This window comes from Thalassophryne amazonica, chromosome 15, assembly GCF_902500255.1.
Source record: "Thalassophryne amazonica chromosome 15, fThaAma1.1, whole genome shotgun sequence".
NCBI lineage: Eukaryota > Metazoa > Chordata > Actinopteri > Batrachoidiformes > Batrachoididae > Thalassophryne > Thalassophryne amazonica.
This window is the reverse complement of record NC_047117.1, coordinates 45,625,735-45,646,313: the sequence shown is the minus strand read 5'-3', so window position 1 is coordinate 45,646,313 and position 20,579 is coordinate 45,625,735. Positions and strand designations below refer to the sequence as shown.

The 20,579-nt window shown below is 43.8% G+C and overlaps 1 protein-coding gene across 1 annotated transcript in view; it reads left to right on the top strand.

The window, feature by feature from the left end:
- LOC117525713 (CREB-binding protein-like) overlaps nt 1-20,579 on the top strand; it is a 138,689-nt gene that overhangs the window by 67,658 nt on the left and 50,452 nt on the right. Inside the window, exon 10 of the mRNA XM_034187642.1 lies at nt 14,309-14,456. Coding sequence (XP_034043533.1) covers nt 14,309-14,456 — 148 coding nt within the window. The remainder of the gene's footprint in view (nt 1-14,308; nt 14,457-20,579) is intronic.

The window sequence follows — 20,579 nt, the reverse complement described above, 5'->3', positions numbered from 1 at the left end:
CAGAGTCAATTCAATTTTATTCAATTCAATTTTATTTATATTCCGCCAAATCACAACAAACAGTTGCCCCAAGGCGCTTTATATTGTAAGGCAAAGCCATACAATAATTATGGAAAAACCCCAACGGTCAAAACGACCCCCTGTGAGCAAGCACTTGGCGACAGTGGGAAGGAAAAACTCCCTTTTAACAGGAAGAAACCTCCAGCAGAACCAGGCTCAGGGAGGGGCAGTCTTCTGCTGGGACTGGTTGGGGCTGAGGGAGAGAACCAGGAAAAAGACATGCTGTGGAGGGGAGCAGAGATCAATCACTAATGATTAAATGCAGTGTGATGCATGCAGAGCAAAAAGAGAAAGAAACAGTGCATCATGGGAACCCCCCAGCAGTCTACGTCTATAGCAGCATAACTAAGGGATGGTTCAGGGTCACCTGATCCAGCCCTAACTATAAGCTTTAGCAAAAAGGAAAGTTTTAAGCCTAATCTTAAAATAGAGAGGGTGTCTGTCTCCCTGATCTGAATTGGGAGCTGGTTCCATAGGAGAGGAGCCTGAAAGCTGAAGGCTCTGCCTCCCATTCTACTCTTAAAAACTCTAGGAACTATAAGTAAGCCTGCAGTCTGAGAGCGAAGCCCTCTGTTGGGGTGATATGGTACTATGAGGTCCCTAAGATAAGATGGGACCTGATTATTCAAATCCTTGTAAGTAAGAAGAAGAATTTTAAATTCTATTCCAGAATTAACAGGAAGCCAATGAAGAGAGGCCAATATGGGTGAAATATGCTCTCTCCTTCTAGTCCCTGTTAGCACTCTAGCTGCAGCATTTTGAATTAACTGAAGGCTTTTCAGGGAACTTTTAGGACAACCTGATAATAATGAATTACAATAGTCCAGCCTAGAGGAAATAAATGCATGAATTAGTTTTTCAGCATCACTCTGAGACAAGACCTTTCTAATTTTAGAGATATTGCGTAAACGCAAAAAAGCAGTCCTACATATTTGTTTAATATGCGCATTGAAGGACATATCCTGATCAAAAATGACTCCAAGATTTCTCACAGTATTACTAGAGGTCAGGGTAATGCCATCCAGAGTAAGGATCTGGTTAGACACCATGTTTCTAAGATTTGTGGGGCCAAGTACAATAACTTCAGTTTTATCTGAGTTTAAAAGCAGGAATTTAGAGGTCAACCATGTCTTTGTCTGTAAGACAATCCTGCAGTTTAGCTAATTGGTGTGTGTCCTCTGGCTTCATGGATAGATAAAGCTGGGTATCATCTGCGTAACAATGAAAATTTAAGCAATGCTGTCTAATAATACTGCCTAAGGGAAGCATGTATAAAGTGAATAAAATTGGTCCTAGCACAGAACCTTGTGGAACTCCATAATTAACCTTAGTCTGTGAAGAAGATTCCCCATTTACATGAACAAATTGTAATGTATTAGATAAATATGATTCAAATCACCGCAGCGCAGTGCCTTTAATACCTATGGCATGCTCTAATCTGTGTAATAAAATTTTATGGTCAACAGTATCAAAAGCAGCACTGAGGTCTAACAGAACAAGCACAGAGATGAGTCCACTGTCTGAGGCCATAAGAAGATCATTTGTAACCTTCACTAATGCTGTTTCTGTACTATGATGAATTCTAAAACCTGACTGAAACTCTTCAAATAGACCATTCCTCTGCAGATGTCAGAGTTCTATTGAGCCGAGTATTCCTTTAACTTTAACTAGTAATGACTTCATGACTTTCTTTGCAAATAAAAATTTAACTATTAGAGAAAAAATTATTCATAACCATCCCAAAGACATATCTCTATGTTCGGCTGCCTTCGGCTGCTCAAGGATGCCCTACCATTAATTAATGCTTCGATCTTAAATATGATTAATCTATCTTTATTAGTTGGCTATGTACCACAGGCTTTTAAGGTGGCAGCAATTAAACCATTACTTAAAAAGCCATCACTTGACCCAGCTATCTTAGCTAATTATAGGCCAATCTCCAACCTTCCTTTTCTCTCAAAAATTCTTGAAAGGGTAGTTGGGAATGGTCTATTTGAAGAGTTTCAGTCAGGATTCAGAATTCATCATACTGTGAGAAATCTTGGAGTAATTTTTGATCAGGATATGTCCTTCAATGTGCATATTAAGCAAATATGTAGGACTGCTTTTTTGCATTTGCGCAGTAGCTCTAAAATTAGAAAGGTCTTGTCTCAGAGTGATGCTGAAAAGCTAATTCATGCATTTATTTCTTCTAGGCTGGACTACTGTAATTCATTATTATGAGGTTGTTCTAAAAGTTCCCTGAAAAGCCTTCAGTTAATTCAAAATGCTGCAGCTAGAGTATTGACAGGGACTAGAAGGAGAGAGCATATTTCACCCATATTGGCCTCTCTTCATTGGCTCCCTGTTAATTCCAGAATAGACTTTAAAATTCTTCTTCTTACTTATAAGGTTTTGAATAATCAGGTCCCATCTTACCTTAGGGAACTCATAGTACCATATCACCCCAATAGAGCGCTTCGCTCTCAGACTGCAGGCTTACTTGTAGTTCCTAGGGTTTGTAAGAGTAGAATGGGAGGCAGAGCCTTCAGCTTTCAGGCTCCTCTCCTGTGGAACCAGCTCCCAATTCGGATTAGGGAGACAGACACCCTCTCTACTTTTAAGATTAGGCTTAAAACTTTCCTTTTTGAAAAAGCTTATAGTTAGGGCTGGATCAGGTGACCCTGAACCATCCCTTAGTTATGCTGCTATAGACTTAGACTGCTGGGGGGTTTTCCCATGATGCACCCAGTGTTTCTTTTTATTCACCTCTTTTTGCTCTGTATGCACCACTCTGCTTTTAATCATTGGTGATTCATCTCTGCTCTCTTCCACAGCATGTCTTTTTCCTGATTCTCTCCCCTCAGCCCCAACCAGTCCCAGCAGAAGACTGCCCCTAACTGAGCCTGGTTCTGCTGGAGGTTTCTTCCTGTTAAAAGGGAGTTTTTCCCTTCCCACTGTCGCCAAGTGCTTGCTCATATGGGGTCGTTTTGACCGTTGGGGTTTTTCTGTAATTATTGTATGGCTTTTGCCTTACAATATAAAGCGCCTTGGGGCAACTGTTTGCTGTGATTTGGTGCTATATAAAAAAATTGATTTGATTTAACTTGTAAAATGGCATCCACGACCCAATGTGAGAGTCGTTGCTTTGAGACAGCACAGCCTCTTGTGTGATCACCGTAACACAAAAACAGGGCATCCGTTTTTCGGATCACAGCAGTCGCACTAATGTACTGCTTCAACATTCGTACAGGACACAGGGAACCTGCAACAAATAATCCTGGATCAGAATGCGGAGCATACACAGCCAAGGAAACTGGCTGATTAACATGAAAGGTTGAAATTCTCTTGGGTAAAAAGGACGGATTAGGCCACAGCGTAACCCCAGATCTGTCAGAATTCCATTGCAAACAGTCGTCAGCGACTGATGGCGCTCTCCCACCCGCTTAGCTGAAGATAATGCAAGTAGAAAGTCAGTCTTCACTGACACCCATTTAAGATCAGCACTTTCAACTTGTTCGAAAGGAGATAAGCTTAAACCTTCCAGGACTAGAGGAAGGTCCCATGCAGGTACGCGTGCAAGCCTTGGAGGCCGCAAATGTAGAGCACCTTTCAAAAAAACGACACACTAAGAAATGTGAACCCACTGACCGGCCATCAACATAGACATGCCGGGCAGAGATTGCAGCAATATAAACCTTAAAGGTAGCGACAGAAAGCCCTTTCTCCAGCAGTTCTTCTAAATATTTGAGTAGAATAGGCACAGGGCAAGACTCCGGGCCTAACTTTTGGTTCTCACACCACCGCGCAAACAGCTTCCATCTGTTGTCGTACAAAGTCCCGGTAGAAGCAGCATGTGAATTAAGGATAGTCTGAACAACAGCTTGATCACAAGAACTTATCAAGAAGTTCGGCCCCTCATCGGCCACACATACAGTTGAAGGCGTTCTGGGTGAGGGTGCCAAATCCTCCCCTGTAGCTGTGACAACAAATCCTTCCTCTCCGGGAGAGCCCAAGGTTCCCCCTCGAGGAGTTTCTAAATCATGGTTAACCAAATCCTCCCAGGCCAGAATGCAGCAACCAGCAGCACCCTGTGGCTGCTCTGGTCTATCTTGTGCAGTGTCAACATTAGCAGTGGGAGAGGACGGAAGGCATAAAGGAGGCAATCCGGCCACGGGTGAGCCAATGCATCCTGCCCCAGCGGGCTGTCTGGTTCCGAGAGGGAGTACCACAATGGGCAATGTGTTGAGGTGCTTGAACCGAAGAGGTCCACTTCCGCTACACCATACTTCTGCCAGATCATCTGGACCACAATCAGGTTCAGTCTCCACTCTCCCGGTGGTGGTTTCTGTCTGGAGAGTAAATCTGAGTAAATCACGTTTATGTGTTGAAGTCTCTCCTGGTGTCTCCAGACACCCCTCACCATCCTGTGATTCCACACGGCCCCCCAACCTTTGAGTGATGCATCCGTAACAACCACCTCTCGACGAGAAGGGACGGAGCCTAGAGGGACACCCTTGCAGATGAAGTCCATGTTCCCCCAGGGTCTGAGGTGCAGAAGGCACTGGTTGGAGAGTCGTACAAGCCTGTGCTGATGCAACTTTGAGTTGAGGCCTAGGTTGTTGATCCAAATCTGCAGGGGACGCAAGAACAGAAGTCCCAAAGGTACCACTAGTGACACTGCAGTCAATTTGCCCATCAACTGGAGCAGCAAACCAAAAGGCAGCGCCACAGCCCATTGAATGTGTGAGACGAGATGAATTACATCATCCACTCTCTGCGGGGATGGTGATGCAGTCATAGTCAGGGAGTTGATGGCAATGCCGATGAAGGTCGTTTGTTGACTGGGAACAAGAGATCTCTTTGCAAAGTTCACTGAGTCCTACCTGAGAGACATGGTTCAGTAGAAGAGCTGTCGTTGTGCGCCTCCTCCTGAGTAGGAGTGCAGATAAGCCAATCGTCTAAGTAGGGCAGGATTCTTAATCCAGGAGCTTGCAGTGGGGCTAGTGCTGCAGCCATACATCTGGTAAATGTACAAGGGGCGAGAGAGAGGCCGAAAGGAAGCACTCTGAACTGGTATGTCTGACCCTCGAAAGCAAAGTGGAGAAACTGCGATGATGCTCCACTGGCACATGGAAATAGGCGTCCTTTAAGTCGACACTTGTGAACCAGTCTCCTGGTGTGATAGCTTGAAGGACGTCTACTGTGCAGAGCATGTGGAACTGCAGCACCTTGAGATAATGATTAAGACGTTGGAGATCGAGGATAGGACGAAAGTCGCCATCCATCTTTGGAACAAGGAAGTTAATTAATAGAACCCCCTGAGTTTGTCTGAACTGTGAACTGGCTCTATGGCCCCCTTCTCCAGGAGTTCCAAAATCTCCCGTTGTAGGGCGGCAGACTGCACCGAGTCGGAAACACTCATCCTCACCCCATTGAACTTTGGAGGACGGCATCTGAACTGAATTCTCTAACCCTCGAACAAGGTTGAAATAACCCATGGGTCTTGAACTTGAGCATCCCAGTGGCTGAGATGATTTTGTGAAGCGAGAGCGGCAATTGCAGCTAAATGCGTTCTCAACCTCTAAGAATGCGAGAATGTAGAAAAGACGCAAGCGCTGGGAGCGTCTGGCATATACAGACAACCAGTGACGTCACCCAGGTCACATCCAATGGCATGACTTTGTTGGTATATATTCTTGACCTCTCTGCTTGTGCACATGTAGTTATCCAGGTGTTAAAGCACCACCCTCCGGTGGTCAGGAGGAATGAAATAGAACTATAAAGTTTTCCTGTAGCTTCTCATGCATTTCTGAATGTCAGCATGTTAAAGCAGGTTTATCTCATGAGCACTGACCACATATACTCCTTGCATATGTCGTTCTTGTTAACAGACCTTCCCAGGTTAATGGTTTGTCTGCTTTCCAAATTTTTATTTTATTCATGCATGCAAAGCACTGCTGTTTCTTGGGAAGCAGCAAGAATAAGAGTTACGAATGTAACTACGGTTCTATGAATTCCGGATGACTGCCAGAGGGCGGTGCTTTAGCACCTGGATAACTACATGTGCGCAGCACAGAGGTCAAATATATACCAACAAAGTCACACCATTGAATGTGACCTGGGTGACGTCACTGGTTGTCTTTATATACCAGACGCACCCAGCGCTCGCTTCTTTTCGGAATGAACTCGCAAGACTGAGTGACAAGCAACTCTGGTGGTCATCCGGAATTCATAGAACCGCAGTTACATTCGTAACTCTCATTCTATTTCATTCCTCCTGACCGCCAGAGGGCGGTGCTTTAGCACCTGGATGACTTAATACCAACAAGGTCACGAAGAGTCACACTCACCTCGCATCAGCAGTGGGGAGTGGAGGCAGGCAAGTTGAGGTGCTTGAAGCGAAAAGGTCCACTTCCGCTGCACCATATTTCTGCCACATCATTTGGACCACAATCGGGTTCAGTCTCCACTCTCCCGGTGGTGGTTTCTGTCTGGAGAGTAAATCCGCTGCGCTGTTCTGTACACCTGGCAGAGTTTCACAATACACCTTACGGTGCGATGGGACCTGGAGTAGTAAAATCCAGCCCACTCGCTTACCTCCAGTAGCCCTGCACCACCCCTGGGGGACCTGTTGTGTTACAAGGATGCAGGCACACAGGGAGCCCCCACTAAGTCAACAAAGGGACATAGCTACTGGAAAACCCTCCCAGGCAAGCTAGATAAATACTACCCCAGACACAACCCTGGACCATTACGTTCCATTTGGTCTTACGTGCCCCCAAAAGGATCCCGACCTGCGGTCTTTCCCAGCTGCCAGTGGGGCTTTCCCCACAGTCAGCAGAGCTTTCCCTGCAGTCACTGGAAAGTTCCAGTGACTGCAGACTTCCAGTAACTTTCAGATGAACTGCTCTGACACTCTGAAAGCAAGGCAACGCCCATAAGAGAAGCTTCCGAGTTTCTGCCAATGAGTGATTGGACCTGGTGCCCCTCTGATGGTTTATGTGATAGACTGTTGACGTGTTGTCCGACGGGACAAGAACATGTCTTCCTCTCAGGGCACAGCGCGAAGCTCCAGCACGTTTGTGTTGGAGTCTCTCCTGGGGACTCCAGACACCCCTCACCATCCTGTGATTCCACACGGCCCCCCAACCTTTGAGTGATGCATCTGTAACAACCACCTCTAGCGAGAAGGAACAGAGCCTAGAGGGACACCCTTGCAGATGAAGTCCACGCCAAAAGGCAGCGTCACAGCCCGTTGAATGTGTGAGACGAGACGAATTACATCGTCCACTCTCTGCGGGGATGGCGATGCAGTCATAGTCAGGGAGTTGATGGCAATGCCGATGAAGGTCGTTTGTTGACTGGGAACAAGAGAACTCTTTACAAAGTTCACTGTGAGTCCTAAATGAGAGACATGGTTCAGTAGAAGAGCTGTGTCGTTGTGCGCCTGCTCCTGAGTCGGAGCGCAGACAAGCCAATCGTCTAAGTAGGGTAGGATTCTTAATCCAAGAGCTTGCAGTGGGGCTAGTGCTGCAGCCATACATCTGGTAAATGTACGAGGGGCGAGAGAGAGGCCAAAAGGAAGCACCCTGAACTGGTATGCCTGACCACTGTTGCCAAGTGCTTGCTCACAGGGGGTCATTTTGACCATTGAGGTTTTTCCGTAATTATTGTATGGCCTTGCCTTACAATATAAGGCGCCTTGGGGCAACTGTTTGTTGTGATTTGGCACTATATAAATAAAATTGATTTGATTCGAAAGCAAAGCGGAGAAACTGCCCGTGATGAGGCGCCACTGGCACATGGAAATAGGTGTCTTTTAAGTCTCCTGGTGTGATAGTTTGAAGGACGTCTACTGTGCGGAGCATTTGAAACTGCAGCATTTTGATATAACGATTCAGACGTCGGAGATCGAGGATAGGATGAAAGCCGCCATCCTTCTTTGGAACAAGGAAGTAAATTGAATAGAACCCCCTGAGCTGGTCTGAACTGTGAACAGGCTCTATGGCCTCCTTCTCCAGGAGTTCCAAAATCTCCCATTGTAGGGCAGCAGACTGCACCGAGTTGGAAACTGTCATCCTCACCCCATTGAACTTTGGAGGACGACATCTGAACTGAATTCTGTAACCTTCGAACAAGGTTGAAATGACCCATGGGTCTTGAACTTGAGCCTCCCAGTGGCTGAGTTGATTTCGTGAAAAACAGCTGGGGGCCAAACATTGGCAGTCAGACCCGACCACCTCTGCCTCGCATCCCTGAGGACCTCTGGGCGCACTGGAAGCTCTGTGAAATTGTTCACTTCTCGGGGGTCTGCCCGTAGGCTCACGAAATGCAGGCTGCTGGGAGAGCTGGCCCTCAACTGCAAAAGCACGTGCAGCTCTGGGAGTCGGCGGAAGCCTGGATGTAGAGTGAAAAGCTGTAGCACGTCTGACTGGCTGAGGTCTGGAAGACCGGTCGGTGTAGGTTAACAAACTGTTGCCAAGATTTACTAGCCTCACAGCACGCTCCAAAGTTTGTTGCGCTGCAGGTCCAAATACTTGGCCTGGAAGAACCGGCAGTGAACGGAGTGTGCCTCTGCAGGATTCGGATAGGGGGGACTGTGCAAGCCACACCAGACGTCTAGTGATGGTAAGGGTTGACATCAGTCTGCCAAGCTCTGGACATATAAGCAAAGGTTTGGAGTGAGGCATCACTAAGACTTTGCGTAGCATCATCAACCTCTGCCTCCCTCAAAGACTTTGAGAGGGCAAGGGCTAAATGGGACAGTGAGTTACCTAGGCGACCGATGCGAGCAGCTATGTCATAGCTTTTGGTGAGGAGGTCATCAGTGACCCTACACTGAGTACGTGGGCAGCGGGCATCCGGCCGAGCAGCATCAGCTGGAGCCAAACCAGGTATGCAATAATGCTGTCAACGGCGGGCATACGGTTCAGACCATACTGCACCGAATCACACATAGAGCTAAGGGCTCTGCAGTCCTGTGATAGATGGGTCAATGATTTGGGGTCCGCCCAACATCGGTGGAGCTCCTCCATATATGGTTGTGAAACTGGAACGTTGAACTCAGGCTTCTGAGTGACTTTAAAAAAGGCACTTGAAGCGGTGGTTTCCGCAGGGGGATTGTCGACCCCAAGCCTGGATAAAGCCAACTGAACAGCTTGCTTGACAAAAATGCACGCCATGAGGGACGGGAAAAAAAAACTGCGGTGTGAAACGGTGGACGATTTTCTTTTCTTGCCCGCAATAACAAATGACAGTCCGGCAGTGACTTTAATCAGCAGAAAAGTGAGTCACGATTAACACCTTTAAATGGGTTTGACTGAGGTTGATGGAAAAAAAAATTGGTCATTTTTGTAGGTTGATTTTGGACCCACTGTGGGTCCAAAATCAGTAATGATGATCACTTCTGCTGATCAGAGATGATCATTTTCCCATTACACTCCCTTGGAAACAGTGTAACTGCCCAACTGCAGTGTAATTTTTTCATGCAGCAGCGTAACGGCCATTACGCTGTTATAATGCTGGTGAGAACTCTGGATTGTGGTGCGTGGAGGCTTTCCTTGACTTTGTACACTCAACCATCAGTGTGTCATTGTGTGTGTGATGAAAGTGTCGAACTTGTAGAGAAATTCACTTATCTCTGCAATGACGTTCATGTCCCTGTGTCTCCTGCCTTTGAGAATGAGAGTCCAGGGAAAAGCTGAGTCATGAGGTTCCTGGGCAGAGCTATTTGACGATGTCCAAGACCTGTGCAGGACAGTGAAGGCCCATGAGGGCAATGGGGGTTTTGTTGCCTCCTGTCTTACTGTATGGTTGTGAGACTTGGATTCAAAACATTGACTAAGGCAATAACTGGATTTCTTTACCAATAGGACCCTCAGCTGATGTTTCTCTAGTGTAGTGTAGGAACATCAGCTATGAAATTTTGATCATGTGGTGTTTGTTAGACCATCAGCCTGAAGCCAGTTTTGACCTCATGGTATCTGCTGACAATCCGCCATGGTTGCTGTGAATTATGAAGCTGCACCTGACTACCGTAGAAGAGTCGACAAGGCCGGACAATGTGTAAATACACATTGCACAGGGCACCTCATGACTACCCAGCACCAGCACAATGATCGGGCTGTGTGCTGTGATTTTTATGAATAATGTCAATTCTATACAACGCAAAATGAGTTCATTGTCAGCTGATGTCTGTAGTCATTTTTGCAGAAAGTTTTGTGCGTGTTTAAAAATTGAGTGGAGATCAAGCTGAGAGCTTTGTCTCCTACTTTTCCTCTGGTTGGTGGTTCATTCTGGGCTTCTGAAAGCTCTGGCGTCAATTCAGTACAAGCAAATATGCAGTGCAACTATCACCGAAAACATACATCACAGGTAGAGAAATCCATCGGTCCGAGGACACGGACCAGTTTGACCTATGTCTACTTGATATTTTCCCCTGCTAGGCCAATGTGTAGTTTAAATTCTTGTCTGTCTAGTGATTGTGTACAACAATGCCTCCCCCCACCCCAATTTTGGGCCTTTACATAACCGAGCCACTGTTTGCAGATTAGTGACCCATGCTGTACCACTGACTTTATGAATGAAACGCAGTCAACAAAGTAGAATCGTGTAAAAGTATGTGATGTCCACAAGCTACTTTTAGCTTGAATAGAACGTGTTTAACAGAAACATCTCACAGAAAGAGTAGCAGAGCAGAGCTGGTCCAGACAGACTCAGCGTGAGTTACCATAGCAACACTGCATACCCATATATGGCGCACACAAAAAGTTAACTTAGGTCAACTGTATTTTACTACAAAATCTGAATGTGATGTGAAATTTTAACATGATTTTTTTCAACAGTTATGAAATTTTTATCATACTAGTCTGAGAAGCAATAGATATAATTATTACCCCCCCCCCCCCCCCCCCCCCCCCCAAAAAAAATAGTTATTATAGAGCTTACACAGCTGTTTGGGCTGCATAAAATGAACACAAGGCAGAATTACAGAGCGAAGTACAACCCCAATTCCAATGAAGTTGGGACATGCAATTAAAAATACACTCAACAAAAATATAAATGCAACACTTTTGGTTTTGCTCCCATTTTGTATGAGATGAACTCAAAGATCTAAAACTTTTTCCACATACACAATATCACCATTTCCCTCAAATATTGTTCACAAACCAGTCTAAATCTGTGATAGTGAGCACTTCTCCTTTGCTGAGATAATCTATCCCACCTCAACGGTGTGCCATTTCAGGATGCTGATTAGACACCATGATTAGTGCACAGGTGTGCCTTAGACTGTCCACAATAAAAGGCCACTCTGAAAGGTGCTGTTTTATCACACAGCACAATGCCACAGATGTCGCAAGATTTGAGGGAGCGTGCAATTGGCATGCTGACAGCAGGAATGTCAACCAGAGCTGTTGCTCGTGTATTGAATGTTCATTTCTCTACCATAAGCCGTCTCCAAAGGCGTTTCAGAGAATTTGGCAGTACATCCAACCAGCCTCACAACCGCAGACCACGTGTAACCACACCAGCCCAGGACCTCCACATCCAGCATGTTCACCTCCAAGATCGTCTGAGACCAGCCACTCGAACAGCTGCTGAAACAATCGGTTTGCATAACCAAAGAATTTCTGCACAAACTGTCAGAAACCATCTCAGGGAAGCTCATCTGCATGCTCGTCGTCCTCATCGGGGTCTCGACCTGACTCCAGTTCGTCGTCGTAACCGACTTGAGTGGGCAAATGCACACATTCACTGGCGTTTGGCATGTTGGAGAGGTGTTCTCTTCACGGATGAATCCCGGTTCACACTGTCCAGGGCAGATGACAGACAGAGTGTGTGGCGTCGTGTGGGTGAGCGGTTTTCTGATGTCAATGTTGTGGATCGAGTGGCCCATGGTGGCGGTGGGGTTATGGTATGGGCAGGCGTCTGTTATGGACGAAGAACACAGGTGCATTTTATTGATGGCATTTTGAATGCACAGAGATACCGTGACGAGATCCTGAGGCCCATTGTTGTGCCATACATCCAAGAACATCACCTCATGTTGCAGCAGGATAATGCACGGCCCCATGTTGCAAGGATCTGTACACAATTCTTGGAAGCTGAAAATGTCCCAGTTCTTGCATGGTTAGCATACTCACCGGACATGTCACCCATTGAGCATGTTTGGGATGGTCTGGACTGGTGTATACGACAGCGTGTGCCAGTTCCTGCCAATATCCAGTAACTTCGCACAGCCATTGAAGAGGAGTGGACCAACATTCCACAGGCCACAATTGACAACCTGATCAACTCTATGCAAAGGAGATGTGTTGCACTGCATGAGGCAAATGGTGGTCACACCAGATACTGCCTGGTATCCCCCCCAATAAAACAAAACTGCACCTTTCAGAGTGGCCTTTTATTGTTGGCAGTCTAAGGCACACCTGTGCACTAATCATGGTGTCTAATCAGCATCTTGATATGGCACACCTGTGAGGTGGGATGGATTATCTCAGCAAAGGAGAAGTGGTCACTATCACAGATTTAGACTGGTTTGTGAACAATATTTGAGGGAAATGGTGATATTGTGTATGTGGAAAAAGTTTTAGATCTTTGAGTTCATCTCATACAAAATGGGAGCAAAACCAAAAGTGTTGCGTTCATATTTTTGTTGAGTATAAAACGATTTGCAAATCCTCTTCAACCTATATTCAATTGAACACACCACAAATACAAGATATTTAATGTTCAAACTGATAAACCTTATTGTTTTTGTGCAAATGTTTGTTCATTTTGAAATGGATGCCTGCAACACATTTCAACAAAGCTGGGACAGTGGTATGTTTACCACTGTTACATCACCTTTCCTTCGAACAACACTCAATAAGCATTTGGGAACTGAGGACACTAATTGTTGAAGCTTTGTAGGTGGAATTCTTTCCCATTCTTGCTTGATGTACAACTTCACTTGTTCAACAGTCCGGGGTCTCCGTTGTTGTATTTTGCACTTCATAATGCGCCACAAATTTCAATGGGTGACATGTCTGGACTGCAGGCAGGCCATTCTAGTACCCGCACTCTTTTAGTACGAAGCCACGCTATTGTAACATGCAGAATGTGGCTTGGCATCGTCTTTCTCAAATAAGCAGGGACATCCCTGAAAAAGAACTTCCTTGGATGGCAGCATGTGTTGCTCCAAAACCTGGATGTACCTTTCAGCATTGATGGTGCCATCACAGATGTGCAAGTTGCCCATGCCATGGGCACTAACACACCCCCATACCATCACAGATAATGGCTTTTGAACTTTGCTCTCGTAACAATCTGGATTGTCTTTTTCCTCTTTTGCCCGGAGGACACAACGTCCATGATTTCCAAAAAACTATTTGAAATGTGGATTTATCAGACTACAGCACAATTTTCCACTTTGCGTCTGTCCATTTCAAACAAGCTCGGGCCCAGAGAAGGCGGTGGCGATTCTGGATGTTGTTGATGTATGGCTTTCGCTTTGCATGGTAGAGTTTTAACTTGCACTTGCAGATGTAGCGATGAACTGTGCTAACTGACAGTGGTTTTCTGAAGTGTTCCTGAGCCCACGCGGTAAGATCCTTTACGCAATGTCAGTTTTTAATGCAGTGCCGCCTGAGGGATCGAAGGTCATGAGCATTCAATGTTGGTTTTCAGCCTTGCCGCTTACGTGTAGAAAGTTCTCCAGATTCTCTGAATCTTCTGATTATATTATGGACTGTAGATGATGGAATCCTTAAATTCTTTGCAGTTGAACATTGAGCAACATTGTTCTTAAACTGTTGGACTATTTTTTTTTTTTTTTTTTTACACAGTTGTTCACAAAGTGGTGATCCTCGTCCCATCTTTGTTTGTGAACGGCTGAGCCTTTTGGGGATGCTCCTTTTATACCCAATCATGACTCACCTGTTTCCAAACAGGTGTTCTTTGAGCATTCATCAACTTTCCCAGTCTTTTGTTGCCCTGTCCCAAGTTTTTTGAAATGTGTTGCAGGCGTCCATTTCAAAATGAGCAATTATTTGCACAAAAACAAAGTTTATCAGTTTGAACATTAAATATCTTGTCTTTGTGATGTATTCAACTGAATATAGGTTGAAGAGGATTTGCAAACCATTGTATTCTGTTTTTATGTACATTTTACACAACGTCCCAGCTTCATTGGAACTGGGGTTATGTTCAAAGTATCAATGGATCTGCTAGACTCCTCAGTAAATTGCTTTTCTTCCATGGTCTCTCATGTGTTTCTACATTGCAGGGCTACAGTCGACAAAATTGGGAAAGTACATAGAAGATCATGTGAATAAATACTTGAGTCAGAACCACCCAGAGGCAGGACAGGTGTTTGTTCGAGTGGTGGCTAGCTCTGACAAAACAGTGGAGGTTAAACCAGCCATGAAAGCCAGGTGAGAACACTGATAACAGAATTCACTCTGAAGATGTCACTCTGAAGATGCAGTATTTTAATTTGTTTTTTTAAATGTACAGATGTAGACATAATGCAGTGGATTGTAATATTTTTATTCTGGCAACCCTTTTTTCTCAGTATCAGCTGCCTCGTTTTCACATCCCTACCAAACCAGGGTATACAATTTGAAGTTTAAAAGCATTAAGTTGTAATAATTATTCGGGATCCTCCCATCAGGTTTTATGCAGCCAGTTCCCATACCGATCACATGGATTGGCTGTAAATTTTTCGAGATGAGTGCTACTGGGCTGGCTACATAAAATCACCTTAATTTAGACAAAAACATTTTTTTTTACTTGATTCTTCAAGGAAAAACATACAAAAACCTTGCACAATGTAGTAACTATTCAGTCAAAGGGACAACTGAAAAACACCTAAATTTACCTGCTATTAGTAACGCAATCTTTAACACATTGAAAGCATTAAGGTTCTCAAAAAGTGCAGAACGTCAAATATATAAAGGCAATATGTCTCATAACATTGCATAAATCAAATAAGTGAAAGGGATATGTTCAAAGACAAATGCAGATTGCATTCAAATAAACTTTCATAAGTTACTAAATTAAAAACACCTGAGCATGGCTAATAGTTTTGTGCATGAGCAAACTCTGATGTGCATTGTCAAAGAAAAAAACAAGTGCTTACCTTTGTTTCTTTATGGTCCTGGTAGCACGTAGTGAGGCTCCAAGTGAGAGAGCAGTCAGTGGAACCCGGTGTCTTCCACCCCTGAGAAAGGCTGGTTATCTAACCCAATGAATTAAATTATTTTTAGCTATCTGCTTAGCTGTCACGCTCATACGGGCAAGTATTGCTAAGTGTGGGCTGTGTTAAGCCGAGGTTACATATAGACGGTTTTGTCGGCGGGCAGTACGTAGACCGAAGTTCGCGGTAGTTCCGGCTGTTTTCACGGTGGAAAAGGGTGGAGCATTTCGCCGGCGTTTTGAGCGCCGTACTAGCTGCAAATGCGCGGATAAAACGCCGCTCAATCCGCCGAATAAAGCGGCGTTTTGACGCCGTAGCATCCGGCACACGTCAGGCAACGGGGGTTAATACCCAGTTCTATCCTTTACAATCGCAGGTTAAGACGTGCGTAAGAACGGCAGTGTTTTACTGCCGCCGATAATGCCATGTGTACCGCTGGATTTATCCAGGCAAATCCTGCGTTACTCCTGGAACTTTTGCATATAGGCACCGCCCCCAGAGTATAATAGGCTGAAGCAGCTGTCAATGCAGGGGGAGAGAGCTCATCTCTCAGCCTTTTATTCTCCTTTCCCTTTTCCCTCCTCAACGTGTTGGTTGTCTCCACTACAGGGCTCTCCTCTGTTTCTGAACCAGACCTCTTGGTAAGTCCTTGCCGCTGCCAATTTACTTTTAGGAGGCATACTGGAGCTTCTCTGCAAAAATATCTGGAGCTGGCCACGAGTGAGAGGCCTGCATGCAGCGGGCTACCATTTTTATATTGACCTCCGCCTATCGGCCGTTTGGAACGCCGTTAACCGGGAGGTGGCGTTTAGAACGATGTACTGTCCGCTAGCGCCGCCGTTTTGTCTGCCTCTGTCGCTTTGAGGACGCCGATGTGGGCTCTATCGCCTTTTACACACCATTGGTTAGGGATACAACGCCGGCCGCCAATTACGGTGGTGTAAACTGCAGCACTACAGGAAGGAGCAGGATGACACGGCGATTAAAAAGTATCAAACGCCGTTGTTCGCGTTGTCTCCGTCGTCACGTGAATTCTCCGGGAGCGCTCCCGGAATTATTCGACATGTTGAATAATTTTTTCGACGATTCCCGGTAAAGCCGGAACTAAGCCGTGCCCCCTAGTGCCTAGATTACACGCCGTTGACAACGGCGTTTGATCCTTAAGACAGCCAAAAACTCTTCTGGGACGCTTCCGGGAGCTCTTACCGTCTATGTGTAAATGGGGCTTTAGCTGCCGTCTGGCCATTGCTGTCTTCTTTTCATTCTCTGCTGTGGCCTTTAAAACTCACCATACTCCGATAAGTGTTTGTCCTTTAAATGTCTGATTAAATTAGTTGTGTTGATGCATTTTATTGTACTTCCCCCACGAGGATGCAAACTTTCCATCGCTCTCACAGACTGTATAAAAGTTCCACACGGTAGACATGTTTGGGGTTTGCTGCTGCTGGGCACCTGCTTAACACTGCACAAAGGGCCTTCTTCTTCTTTTGAGATTTGCAGTTTCAAACCAACACAGTGCATTACCACCATAAACTTTTTGAGTCACAGGGCCTCGACAGGCTGAAAAGTATGAGGTACAGGCAATCGTGTGTTTGTTGTTGTTTTTTTCTTTCCTCCATTGGCAATGAAACACGTTGATTGGCAGACACCATCACATACTTTTTCACGGAAATCCACTGATAATGTTCAGTGGCCGGTCGATCGGAGCACCACTAATAGATATGTGCTACATACAGTTGACCCCCACTCTCTTTGTATTTACTCAGATCCCCATGTGGTATTGCATTTTGTCAAAACACAATGGATATTTTATTAATCGGGAAGAGGCCCTGGGGAAGACCCAGGACACGCTGGAGGGACTACATCTCTCAGCTGGCTTCGGAATGCCTTGGGGTTCCCAAACATCCCATTCTCTGCTAATCAAAGCAGCAGCAATGTCCGCCTGGACTGCGGAGAAAGGGACTGTGTGAATTTTCACTCCTCTCCACTCTGTTTCCTGCTTGCTGTAATCCACTGTCCTCCTTGTCTTTGTGGGAACATTGGCAGACCTTCCCAAGTGTAGCAGGGTGTGGCTTTGCTTTGAACCAATGAAGCAATGCTTCCATCTGCTGCTTGTGTTCTTTGATTTATTTTGCTTTATCTTAATTTTTCCTCACTAAAACCCTAAAGAGCATATATCTGTGAGTAATATTTACCTTCTTATTTTAAACCGACCTGTTATGGTCTTCTGAAACAGTTGATGTATTTTATAACTTAAAAATGGGACTGATACTCACACGTTAGCGTGTCTATGGCGTTTTCAATTTTAAAGTTAGCATTAAGCTGTAAAAGAGTCAAATGTATTACAAATTGTAATATTTCATTCATTTTTATTTATACATCAATAATAATAGCAACAACAATAATAGTAATTAATAATGCCACAATACAGTTTTAGAGAAACACACAAAAAGAATCTGATAAAACAAAACAGAAAAGATTAATCCAACTAACAATGAACATAAATAAATATAGAAATAAAAAAAAAAATAAAATGCAGTAAACTGCACATTTGTGTCTTTTTCATGAAAATAGCTTATTAAATGTAACATATTTCACTTTAGTCAGGCCTTTAAAATACTTTTGTGGACTCTTGCTGTAATATGTTGTCAGCGCTTGAGATAGTTGCTGTAGGCATCTAAAAATGCTCATAATCGGGTGAAACCTGATGGAAATCTCTGTGGTGTGTCGGTGATGTATGTATGTGCAAAATAAAACAAAACACTACTCCAGGTATGTTTTTGATGAGAATATAACATCTTAAGTTTATTACAAGCTCAAATGTTGATGTTGCGTGATAAAGGCTTTTTAATAATTACTCAAAGAAATAATGGCAAAACTCGCATGTAAGTAAAAAACAAAATAAACGATTAATTGAAAAAATAATCAGATGATTAATCGATTATTAAAATAATCGCTAGTTGCAACCCTAGTTTGTTTTACGAGTGAGCATTTTACCGATTAAATGTGAATAAGCCAGTTTTGAGTTTCTCAGTGCGCATCCATTTTCAAAACGGGTGACAGTGTTACTTTGTGCACAGCAGAACAATGTTGTCAGTCGCTTTAGGCCCTAGTTTTGTATTTTGACTGTACAACCAGTGACACAGCACCCTTTTGGCGCATTTACCGGAATACAACCCCTGGCAAAAATTATGGAATCACCGGCCTCGGAGGATGTTCATTCAGTTGTTTAATTTTGTAGAAAAAAGCAGATCAGACATGACACAAAACTAAAGTCATTTCAAATGGCAACTTTCTGGCTTTAAGAAACACTATAAGAAATCAAGAAAAAAAGATTGTGGCAGTCAGTAACGGTTACTTTTTTAGACCAAGCAGAGGAAAAAAAATATGGAATCACTCAATTCTGAGGAAAAAATTATGGAATCACCTGCCACAATCTTTTTTTCTTGATTTCTTATAGTGTTTCTTAAAGCCAGAAAGTTGCCATTTGAAATGACTTTAGTTTTGTGTCATGTCTGTGATCTGCTTTTTTTGTACAAAATTAAACAACTGAATGAACATCCTCTGAGGCCGGTGATTCCATAATTTTTGCCAGGGGTTGTAGAACCGATCAGAATACTACAGAAGACAATTTTTACTTGACAGTTTGAAGTGAGTTTTCTTTGTTTCAGAGGGCTTCAAACCCATTAAAATTCACCAGAATATAAAAAATTTGACTTGCTCTTTTAAAAAAAAATTTCTGGGGGAGCACCCCCCAGATCAATACTGTGTTTTTACTTGACAGTTTGAACTGAGCTTTTGTTGTTACAGATGGCTTCATACCTATTAAAATTCACCAGAATATACAAAATTTGACTTGCTGTTTTAAAAATTTTCTGGGGAAGCACCCCCAGATCCTCCAGAATCAAGACTACACCCCACCCCCACCACCCTTTCATGTACCTTTTATGTTCAGGTTTTGTATTCTTTGCATTCTTTTATGCTTTGTCTCTCTCTCTCCTTAGAGGCTATTTAGAATAATTTGTATAATGTGTTTATTGTATGTATTGAGGGGGAAAAAACAGTGTGTGCACCCACTACACCACATTTTAGCGAATTGCTCGCATTGATTTTCAGTCAGATGAAAATTTATTGCTTTAACCCAAGGTATAATCTGTTGTTGGATGTCTCTGGCGCTGCGTTCTGAGCCTCCTTTATGTGCTGGAAGTTGAAAGAGTTAACGTCTCAGTTACCACAGGCGTCAGGCGATTCTGTCTGCACGTGATGAAGTTATCCCATGATCCACAAAGAAAAAAATAAAATGTTAAATTACTTCATTTTGCCTGTGCGTGGAGCGGAGACGCCACGCAACACCATGTGTGCATGTCATAGTCCTACAATATTTACATGTTCCACCTTTGTGGGGAAAAAAAACATTTACAGTATGCATTTGTGTAAGTTAATTAAATATAAAAAAAAGTGTGGAGAGTGAAAGGCTATTTAGCTCAGTGTCACACATTGTAGATAAAAATAAACAAATAATGCAGAGAATCTTCTTTTCATCAAAAACAGTCTGCCTCCACATTTTCTAAAAGGCTTTTAGTCCTCACAGGCTTAAGTACAGTTAATGACGGACAGTTTCAGTTCAGTTATTGGTGTTGTATATTTTGTAGTGCTGAAGTCCACAGGTTACATGTCAGTGAGATGTCTGGCAGTGTCATGTTTTAAGAAACACACGGTAAATGTTAAAGGACAATTTGTTGAAGCCAAAAAGTGATGTTGCATGATTTAAGTGAAATGTTTGTAAATGAAAACAAAGCTAATGATATTGGCAGCAGTTACAGTCAAAAAGTAACAACTGATGAATAAAACATGTTATCAAAGTCATCATAAAACTGTAATGTATCATTAAGTATTTGTATTGGTACTCTGTATTGACGAGTACCCAAATGTATGTACTTGTACTCAGTCTGGTAAAAAGTGGTATCGTTGCATCCCTAGTTTCAAGTATTAAATTATTAGAGTCAACACTTCCCCCCCCTCTCACTTGACCTTATGGCTAAAATACTTCCTACAGAAACTTTTTTTCAGGCCTTAAAATTGATTTCCTTCAGTTTTTACTCTTTAATAGATAAACCATTAAAAAATAAGCTATATTTTGCCTCCATCAATTATATTTTTGTTTTGATAAATTTCATAGACTGCGGTGCAGCTAGAGCACAGGATGTGCTTTTTTTTTAATACTATGCTGTGTATATGCTTGTGGGGTGGAGGGATTCGCGCGTCGGGACGGAGCCGCATGGCTCAAAAGCAATGCCGTGACGAAGCCTCACAGGACATGTTCTGGCATGTCCAGCTCATCCACAATTTCTCGGATAGT